Source organism: Rhagoletis zephyria, unplaced genomic scaffold (genome assembly GCF_001687245.7).
Source record: "Rhagoletis zephyria isolate East Lansing unplaced genomic scaffold, Rhagoletis_zephyria_1.1 Rzeph_scaffold_01625, whole genome shotgun sequence".
In the NCBI taxonomy this organism is placed as follows: domain Eukaryota; kingdom Metazoa; phylum Arthropoda; class Insecta; order Diptera; family Tephritidae; genus Rhagoletis; species Rhagoletis zephyria.
This window is the reverse complement of record NW_016158709.1, coordinates 34,850-46,055: the sequence shown is the minus strand read 5'-3', so window position 1 is coordinate 46,055 and position 11,206 is coordinate 34,850. Positions and strand designations below refer to the sequence as shown.

The 11,206-nt window shown below is 33.6% G+C and overlaps 1 protein-coding gene across 2 annotated transcripts; it reads right to left on the bottom strand.

The window, feature by feature from the left end:
- Positions 1–741: 741 nt before the first annotated feature.
- On the bottom strand, positions 742–2,002 carry LOC108364656 (uncharacterized). Of its 2 annotated transcripts, none has more exons than XM_017618417.1 (2): positions 1,708–2,002; positions 742–1,637 (listed from the first exon to the last, which is right to left on the bottom strand). In XM_017618417.1, the coding sequence occupies exons 1-2, from the start codon at positions 1,889–1,891 to the stop codon at positions 1,009–1,011; spliced, it is 813 nt and encodes a 270-aa protein (XP_017473906.1). In that variant the 5' UTR covers positions 1,892–2,002; the 3' UTR covers positions 742–1,008. The 2 variants fall into 2 exon arrangements, with proteins under 2 accessions (XP_017473906.1, XP_017473907.1); XM_017618418.1 differs by having other exon boundaries at positions 742–1,610.
- Between the last annotated feature and the right edge of the window lie 9,204 nt (positions 2,003–11,206).

The window sequence follows — 11,206 nt, the reverse complement described above, 5'->3', positions numbered from 1 at the left end:
AAATCAGAAGTTTCTGCAATAGGTTGCATTTACATAATTCCAAAACCTCTTTGTCATCTCAAGAGAAGTTTGGGAGAATCTCCCGCATAGCTATAGTATATATATATATCTATAGTATCTTGTTTCTGAAGCAAAGAAGCCTAGAAAGGCAACGCACCATTTTTTTTTTTCAAAAACCTAAATAAACATAAATTTTGTTTATAGTTAAAAACGCAGATGTAAGATTTAACATTTAAGAAATAGATAGTACGACACAAGAATGATAGAATACAAGATTGCGCCAATCGAGCTAAGAGCAACTAGATGTGACGTCACATTATTGAGAATGAGAGTGTAAAGAATAATTTTGAATAAGAAGAGTAAGAAGTGAACGAGGGGTGCAAAACTAGGTTGAATTATACCTACTCTTCAGCTTCTAAAATTTGAACGTACATTCGGTACAATTACATTATTTCAGGTACATTTGGGACGTAGTTAAATATTGTTTCGTGTAAGTCCAAAAGTTGTTGGAAGAGAAGGAAGATGTAGGCCACCAACTACCAAAATATATGCACATAGCAGTACATTTTTACTGCTTAGGTACGTGTATCTACTTTTAGGTACAGCTTTTCAGCAAATAGGTACAATATAAACATTTAATATTCAGCACTAGTGCGAAAAAATAATAAAGTGACGTCTGCGAAAGGGTGGAAGCTATTGATGTATATTAAAATATTCCTTTTTCAATTGAAAAAAAAAATATTTTCTTAAAACGAATTTTATTAAAACCACAGTACATTGTAGCTACATAAACATTTACTCAAACTTTAGCAATATGTGAATCTAGTTGTTTCGAGTTTAAAACATATTTCCGGATATTTAAATATCTCTGAAAGTTTCCATTTCAATACTAACTAGTTATAAACCATTCATATTTAAAGAACAACAATATATAATTTCATAATCACATCGTGTATAGAATGAAATTTGCATCACCTAAAGTAGTTTTCGTATAATGGTTATAATAAATTATAGAAGCAAAGCAGCCCGAAACCAAAAACTATCATCTTCATCATCATCATCACCGTTATCAATAACTTCTCCAGTGCCATCAGGTAGATCAGTGTCATCCACCTCAGTTTCACTGGCATCAATTACATTCTGTACATAGTCTTCCAATTCCTTATCGGTAGGATTATCAATTTCCTCTGATGATTTCTCGTATGGTAGTTGAAGAACGCCCTTCATCAATAGCTCAAACCTGGGGTCGAGTTTGAAAACAATATTTATATTTTTTTCTTTTTCCTCTACTTTGTTCTCTTGAAGGAGGGATTTGGCAATGCGACTAAGACTGAATTCAAGGTCAGTGATCGTTTGTTTCACCGTCGATAAATCGTCGGCGATGGAAACTAATTTCTCCTGCTGTTTTGGTACTCGATCAGCAAGCGGGTGAAAATCCATAAGGTAATCCTCTTTTGGAAGAATTCTATTAATTACTTCATAGGGATAAGGCCGTGGCGCAGCTGGTGAAATTTGTTTCGGTTCAGGAATGTATTCTTGTTGGAATTGCGAATATGGCTCATTTGAATATGGTTTGTTATCTTTTGATAATACATTTCCGGCGATTGAATCTTCGAATGGTGGCAGTAAATGACGTGCTGACACAAAGAGAAAAGTTATTAAATAATTTCGGCACATGTACATATTTTTGATCAGCTCAACTCTTACCTGGCTCCTCGATACCCATTAGTGTTCTTAAGATTTTTGGTATATCTTCATATTCTCCTGTTCCACACACTCGCACAGTTTGCTGGGGTGAGAGAGGATCAGTAGTCCTTATTGGATAGTCCTGACAGTAAGCATTACTTGCTGTTACGCCCAGCAAGCATATTAGAGCAATTTTAACAAACATTTCTCAAAAAAAAAAATATTGCGATTTCTAAAGTAGTTTTCTATTCGAGCTTAGTTGACAAATCAGACTGCTTAGACAAATCCAGCAGCGAGTGTCTTTAAGTCACCCTTAATTAATCATAACACAGGTCTTTCCAAGTTCAATAGCTGATAAGACGTAAGGAAAATAAACACAATCGTTTTATTTAGGTACATATATATTTTAATTTGCTAATCTTCAAATTCCTTATCATATACAAATTTTTAAAAGACAAATATAATGATGTACATACATACATTTGTTTTCAAACTTTATTAAAACTAGAACTTAGTATTTCAGTCTCTCATACTAAATATGTATATTTCCATATATATTCACGGTGCCAAGATTTCTGTGGCCAAAAATCGGGACATTTCTAAAGCACCGAATCCGAACATTAAATTTTGTTTTTAGAATAAAAAGGCTTAATAAAGTTTTATTTAAAACAAAGAAAAGAGATACAAATTTAAAAATGTTTATTATTTTTTATAAAACTATAGCTTACTATGTAAAACAAAACATGTAAATCAAAATTTGTAGAACATTTATAAAAATTCGGCGAATTTGAATAAATCGGTAAGTCCTAGCTACTAAAAACTTGCACCTTGAATTGAATAGGTTACAAAACTGCATACTCAGAATGTTTCTAAGTAATCTAATTAAAAAGCTCAAAATTTTTATGAAACTTTGCGGAATTTTGCTAACTTTTTACAAAGTTTCAAATTCTTACTTACATTGTGTTTGTTAGAAACCGAGCCACACTTTCATAAAAATTAATAAACATTCAATAATCGAAAGGGGAATAGCCAAAGAAAGCTAAAATGTCTCTTCCCTAATTATATTTTCGATACTCTATCTACAGCTTATGGTTTTCATATCTACGATTTTTTTGATGGTATTAGTATTATTTTTTATAATTTCATTAATTATATTATTATATTGTTGATAAGGATGCTGGCTATGTTAATGGCTCACTTATATTCTATGTCCTTTGTGATAACGAAAAATGGTTTTATGTCCAGAGTACAGGGAGTGTTCATAAATGAATAAACAAAATACTGAAAATCGGGAAAAATCGGTACAAATATAAAAAATCGGGACAATTATACGTCCCAACTTTTAAAAAATATTCAGCGGGACAATTTTCTCAAAATCGGTACAGTCCCGCCAAAATCGGCACGAATGGTCACCGTATATATACATATGTATGTTTTAGTGCTTTAGTAAAAAGGGTGGACCAAAATTTACTCACGAATTGAATTAAATAGAATAAATAGTGTTTTTAATTGTATATTTTTATTTAAACATAAAGACCACGGCGGCGAGTGCTTAAAGGTGTGCACTAACATTCGGTAGGTTCAGGGTTCGATCCTTGGTCCGAGCGACATCAAGTTTTTTCTAAGGCGGACGGCGCACAGTGGGGCAAAAAAGGTTGCTGTGGACAAATTAATTTTGAGAGCCCAAATATGAACCGATTTAAAGTTTCTTTTTTAATAAGAGATAATTAAATTTCGCGTCGATCTATCCGTGGCGAAATTTTGGACATCGACTCCAGACTATCTAAGGATGATTATAGATCAACAATGATACAAGAGGGTGCACCCATACAAACTGAAGTTTTCACAAAACATATCTCTGGAAGTATTCATCGTCGAGTGATGCAATTCACCGCCCAATTCTGTGTTTTCTTGATAAATTTTTTGTAAAGAAATTTTATCAAGATTTTTATCAAGTAAAAGCCTTCTGTGTCAATATTTATAAAACAAAAAGCTCTACAATTTCCACATGAGTGGAACTGATTTCATGGTCACATATGAAAAATATGAATTTAAAAGCAAAAAAGCTTTTGACTGCCGTAGTCGGGTAGGTAAAGATGTCGACTATAATTCCGTGTGTCGCAGGTTCAAATGCCGTCACATGAGTATTTAATTGTTAGAAACAAATTTATGAATATACAAAATTTATACATTTCACATGAAATTTCAATTTGTCAATAGCATTTTCAATCTTGATAATTTATCAAGAAAAGAGCTTTTGATTTATGTGCTAGAATACCAATTCTTGATTAATAATAAAAAATTTACAAATTATAAAGATTTTCAATTTATCAAGTTCACAGAATCGGGCTGATAATCTCAACGCCAAACTTATGGAAAAAATTGGAGTTATTGAAAAAGGGGGCACCTCCCATACAAACTGAATTTCTCACACCACATACACATTTTATATCGAAATTATTCTTCTTCTGTTATCATCCCTTGAGGGTCTAGAGTCGAGGTCTAAAATTTCAAAAATATCGGTACAGCTGTTCTAGAAGTTTTTCGATTAGAAAAAACGGCTTTCAAAATATATATCAGTATATATAGCCGAATTCATGTAAGGTGATAACAGGAGTACAAAAATAAAAATTAATAATAATGATAGATTGGCGCTTACACATAGTATATTATTGATTGACCGAGTTTCTCCTCCGATTTGTGTAGTGCGCTGAGCCGTCGAGGGAAAACTCGGACAATAACCACGCCCACATCCCATATAACGGTAATTTCGAGAAATACAAAATCTTCGATAAATCAGTAAATATTGAAGCTAATTTATTCAAAATTGATGGTTGCAACAATTTTTTACCAAGAAATATGCTTATGATACAATTTTGGAAAATGGGCGCGGCACCGCCCACTTATGATCACATATATGTATCTCGCTAACCGTTCTAGCAATTTGAACCAAACTCGGTATGGTTATTGTGCTTGGCACATATAAGCACAACGTTGAAAATTATTGAAATCGGACTAAAATTACGACCGCTTTTCATATAACGGTATATTTCAGATGCTTGAAACTGCAATATTTCGAAATTTAAGGACGCTAATTTACTTAAAATTTATACACCCCGGCTTATCATGTAGCGGTAGCTTTCGGAAAGGTGGAAAACATATATTTAAGAATTGCGCCGGGTATTTAATGTTCGGCTCCGCCCGAACTTTGACTTTTTACTTGTTTAAACTATAATTTATTCGCATTATACTTGCTCCTGTTCGTCTGCCTTGTATTACTTTGAAGGTAATAAAAAAAAGTATTCGAAATGAAATGAAATAATGAAAATAAATTCGGTAGCGTTTTTTAATGTAATGTCCTAAATATCAAAAAGTTTTTGGCGCGGAATCCACCAGGCTAAAAAATGGAAAAATCTGGTTTTCTTCGACCATTTTCGGCCTTCGCCACAATAAAATAAAGCAGTTTCCTATACTCTTCATTATCCTTGTGTTTTCGGTGCAAAACTATTTGTAACGTAAGACTTTTTTACTGAACGAATTTTGATGCAAAACTATTTTTTATTCGTTTAGAGATAGGGCTCATTTTAAAGCAACACTGTAAGCTAAATATTCAACGTGCTGTTGACCCATAGTTAAAATTTATATTCTTTCTAACTCAGTCTAGTCAAAAAATAAAAATAATGGAATTGAATACACAAAAATTCATTCCCACATCATTCTTAAATGTTCTTTTACATATTAACTTCGGGAGACCAAGCTGAGGAAAGCAGTTGGCACATTTTTGTTTCTTTTCGGTGCTGGGCCATTTGATAACTTCAAGCCTCAATCCGCTTACATTGTCACCCTATCAATTAATTCTCGCGATTAAAATACTTCCAAAAATTTTTAAGGGAATTATTTTTCCCGTTTTGAATTACAGTTGGGACTGATCTTTTTTGCCAAAAATTCGAAAAAAAGCATAGAATTGGTGTAATTAAAATTTGCAAAACTTACTGGAACCGTTTTCGCTAATCAGCAGCTAAGCTTAGCCGGATTTGCAAGCAAGCACTTTTTATTCGATAACATTTAAGAGATCAATTCAATTCTGAATGAGGGTTTAATTTGAACATGAATCCCACTTCCATGAATGCGAGATTAAAATACTTTCGAAAATTTTCATTGAAATTATTTTTCCCGCTTTGAATTATAGCTTGGAGAAATCTTTTTGCCAAAAGTTCAAAAAAAGCAAGCTTGTTTTGTGTTGATTGACAACAACAACAGCTAAGCTCAGTCGGATTTGCAAGTAAGTAATATTTATTCGCAATCATATACAATATTACTTCCACCATAATTTAATTTGAACATTTATAAAATTCTCCGAATTCCATTATTATTAAAATATTTTCTTCTATGAACAATACACAGATGAACAATTTGAGTATCCATCTTAAGTGACAAAACTACCGATAAATGAAAAAAATTATAAATTTGCATGGAAATTTTTATTTATTTTTTTTTTTAGGTTATCACTCTTATTGCGTTTTCCGGCAATTTATCACTTTAGATGAATACCCACTATATAAATTAAACTTTTATTGACTTTTTTTGTAACATGCATGTAAAAAAACATATACATATGTAGCTTTCTTAACGCTCATAACGCACTATGGGCAAAAGGTCATTGATTTATTTCAACCATAACAATAAAGAATGTTGACATTCGTACTATTTTTCCTTTAATCGACACAACCCGAACTTTATTAAAATTGTTGGGCTATTTTTTTTTGTCCTCTTTATATTAGATTTTAAACAAAATAATGCCATTTAGCCCATTGTGTGACGCTGGTCGTACATACCCGTATTAATTTCACGTACGTATATCTCGCTACGCAACGACGCCGCATTTGGTACATGAACGGAAGGAGTAAAGGGGGTTGTGCTTCCAATTGTCTAAACGCTCAAATATGTAGTATTTAAAAAAACGCCAAAACGCCAAATGTATTTGTATCTACTTGGTTTAGTAAGCGGCCCTTCTACGGGTAGCCGGCAGGAAAGGTACGTAAAAAAATTACTTACCTATGTTAAAAACGAAATGTTATATTTATACATGTTTTACAGAATATTGCTGTTATGAATATGTATTCAATATTGCCAGCCACGTTTTGTTGTCGCCTGAGTTCTAAATAATTCACTAATAGATAAAAACATACATTTAAATTGAATGGGTCGTTTGTTCTTTGTATGTTACTCATATGCCATGTATCCAGGCTTTTGAACAAACTTATGGCGTCTGGCGGAACTTACAGCCGACGGAAAGTGTCGGCAATATTAGATATCAATTTTTAACAATATTTATAAAACCTATCTAGAAACCAGCTTTTCGACTTAAACGAAGGTAAGTAACATTTTCACGTACCTTTCCTACTTGCAGTCTGTAAAAAGGCCACCTACTGAAACTAACACAAACTCTTACATTCTTAAACACACCTTATTCCCTAAATTTTGTTACTTCAAAATTAAATTACATCTGGCGGCCTGGGGATCTTACCCTAAGAGCGTAATTTGAGTTTTCATCACTGTTACAATTTAATTGATTTTTTCAATATACGATAAAAATACACGCCACGAAAGACGAGAAAGAAGGAGCTCCTTCTTATGTAGAAATAATAGAACATCAAACTTAGGTAATCTTATAAACGATTATCCTATAGGCAATGGTGGGACTGAAAATGGAGTTAATGTAGACATTTTAGTAGATACTTTTAAATGTGCGTTAAATATTGTACCGCGAAATTTCGATAGTTTTAATTGTGGTTTAATCTGCTCTTATATGCCGCTTTTGTGGCGCTAAACATTTCGAAACTGAAGTTACTCAAAGATATAGAACTTCTTTTACATCCTGTTGCCATAAAGGAAAAGTATATATACCGCCATTAAGTCAGAACACTTTTTTCCATGAGCTATTCAATGGAAGTGATTCGCGTAATCCTTCTGAAAAGAATAAATCTAAGAAATCTAAGCTGGCATTTCAGGGTACTATTTTATTTATATATAAGGAAAATTTGAAAGTTAGGAGAAATGATTTCTCTTGATTACAACGTATTCAAAATTATTCTTACAGTGGAAGGTTGATGTATATGTACGTACTGAAGGTTCACGTTTACATTTCATTAAAAAAAATCAAGCAAATTTGAGAAGTGAATTATATAATTATCTTACAGATTACATAAATACAAATAGGGATGATAATAGTGTGGCAAATGTTGGACGACCCATAATTTTGCCTTCATCATTTACAGGCTCACCCACGAATATGCACCAGAACTATTTGGATGCTATGTGCATAGTTAAGCAATTCGGTAAACCAAGTTTGTTCATAACCATGACATGCAATCCTAATTAGTCAGAAATTGTGAATAATATTCATAAAAACGAAACATCAAATTTCAGGCCAGATATCATTGTTCGCGTTAAATCAAAATTAAAAGAGTTACTGCAGTGTATAGTTACAAAAGAAATATTTGGCAAGGTACAGCAGTTATTTACACAATACAATTTCAAAAACGCGGCTTACCACATGTGCATGCTTTGATTTCTCTATGTGAAAATGATAAAATTGTATCAGTTAAAGATATCGATAAGATAGTATGCTCTGAAATACCTAATCGAGATACACATCCAAAACTATATTATTTGGTTTATTGAATCAAGATGGGGTTTGCATGAAAGATGGCCAATGTTTAAAAGAATTTCCTAAAAACTTTTCTGAAACAACACACGATAGTGTTGCTGGTTATACAGTTTATCGAAGATGTTACAATGGTGCCTCAGTCGATGTAAGAGGGCAATCCCTTGATAATAGGTATGTTGGCCCATATAATCCGTATCTTCTTGCAAAATTTAATTGCCATATAAATGTAGAAGTTTGCAAAACAGTTAAAAGCATTAAATACATATATAAATACGTATGTATATAAGGGTTATGATAGTGCAAGTATCGAAATGAATAAAGTAACTGAAAATGTTCATGATGAAGTGAAAAGCAATATCAGTGGCCGATATGTTGGGTCAACAGAGGTGGTATGGCGTATATTTGAATATGAAATGCATTATCAGTCTCATACTATTTATCGGTTAGATATACATTTGCCTAATAGGTAAAATATAATTTTCAGACCTGTAGCTCGTTTCTGTAGCTCTTCTCTACCGATTATTTCTCTACTGGTACAGAATATGCATACGTCATTCTCTACTACTCATTAGCAGTAGAGAACAAGGCGGCAAATTCATATATGAACAAGGCGGCGAATTCATATATGAATTTGCCTTGGTAGAGAATTGTTACAGAAACGAGCTACTGGACATGAATTAAATAGGGTCGACCCTGAAGCTCATCGACTTATTTACACTGAAATTATAATAAAGAGAATGGAATAAAAGAATCCGTGGGGGAGAAATAATAATATCCCGCATGTATGCGGTGTGAGGACTAAATGTCCCCAGGGAATTTAGCCCACACAAACTCACGCACCACCAACCAAACCAGTCACACCAAAGCAACACAACTCAGCGCAACTGGCCACGCAGGAAATCACGGCAACACAAGTCATAGCAGGGATGAAAAATTGAAATTTCAGATTGTACCTAATATCATAAAATAAATGTACCTAAATGAGACAGATTGTACCTAAAAAAAGTTACATCACTCATTTGTAGTTTTTTTATACATTTTATTTAAAACATGAATACAAAGGATGGATGTACTTTAAACATGATTCGGTTTTTTTTTTTTAACTGAGCCTATATCCATAGATTATAGTCTAATGGGAATCGGAGAAGCGTTGTTTTTGTCTAATTATGACTACTGAGAAATATTGGCGAAAAAGACAAAAAACACACTTTACGAAGTATACTTCTTTATCCAGCAACAACACGAAAAGTCTGCTAATTTATAATAATAATAATAATAGATTGGCGCTTACACATATGTTAGTGTTTGGCCGAGCTTTTCCTCCGATTTGTGGCGTGCACCTTGATGTTGTCACACAAAGCGGAGGGACTACAGTTTTACGCCGACTCCGAACGGCGATTGTTTTTTTATGAGAAGCTGTTTTTCATGGCAGAAATACACTCGGAGGTTTGCCATTGCCTGCCGAGGGACGACCGTGGTAAGAAAAAACCTTTTTTCTATATTTTTGCGATGTTGCTTGGACCAGGGTTTGAACCCTGGTGCTGCGGAGTGGAAGCGAGCACTGCTTACCACTACACCACAGCGGCCGACATGCTAATTTATCCGATTCCTTTTAATAGGTGCAACAAGTCTAGAGAAAATAATCTGATTGCCGTAAGTAACTTCGAAAGCATTTTAAATATATTTCCAGAAATGAAAAAGCTGACTGTACCTAATGTACCTTTAAGTCATCAAACGTCGGAAAAAGGTACAATTGTACCTGCTTTTTCATCCCTGAGTCATAGTAACACTCGACAACCTCTTCGTTGCCACGACAACGCAACATCACACACAAGGCGAATATATATAAGGTGGTGTTGATTCATCAGCTGATTCAAGGCGAATTGAGCTGTTTTGTGCGTGATTGTCAAAATGAATAGTTTTGTTTACATTCTGTTTGTTTATTTTCGCAATTCAAATTTTATTGTGATTGATAAAAAATAAATTTGTGTAATTTAATTTTGTAATTCGAAAATAAAAATTATTTAAAAAAAAAACATAAATGGAAAAGTGTGCATTGTGCAGTAAGCGGGTCAAGCGGGGACAAGGGTCGTTTTTCCAAGTCCCACGCGAGGAACTAACGCGGATGTCGTGGAGCAGAGTTTGCCACAAGCAGTTTAAACCAAGTGACGTTATATGTGGTGATCACTTCTCGAGTTCCAACATTATTTACGTCGGGAAGAGAGCACATTTGTTGCCGGAAGCAGTCCCACATCCTCCACCTTTGCCTGCTGAGATCGCCAATAGTTTCCCCACTGCTGGCGACAGTTTTCTAAAGAATACGAGCTGTGTGCAAACAGAGTAAGATCATTAAGCGAGTTTTAAGAAAATTAGGGATGGTTAATTTTATCTTGATTTTCACATAGCGTGCCCAAACGCGTGAGCCAATTGGAAATGTGTTAACATATATACATCAAAAGAGATTGGGCTTTTATGGGCCATTTTCCCAGTCATTAGTTAACTACTAGGAAAACAGCTGTTTTTAACTATTCGTTAACTAATGGATGTACATTAGTTAACTGCTTTCAAACTGATACTGTGAAATGAAAAATGGTGGTTTAACATTAGCATAGTAGTTAACTAATGACTGTCAATATGGCCCTATATAGAAGAAAAACTTTTGTTTTATAATTGCTTTTTGATCCATCTTTTTCTTCTTCCACTAACCGAAAATCTTGGTAAAATTAATTAAACATTCCCTAAACTAACAACATAATTTTTAATATAGGACGGATTTCTGGTTTGTGTATTCCCAAGCTTTACAAAGTAATTTAGATTCTGGGGTTTTTTCGCAAGAACTGTAAGTGTGAA

Bases quoted from the DNA above. Each gene is read 5' to 3' on its own strand.
- LOC108364656 (XM_017618417.1), bottom strand. From the start codon at position 1,891: ATGTTTGTTAAAATTGCTCTAATATGCTTGCTGGGCGTAACAGCAAGT. The intron at 1,638-1,707 runs GTAAGAGTTGAG...TCTTTGTGTCAG, and splicing joins AATGGGTATCGAGGAGCCAG to CACGTCATTTACTGCCACCA.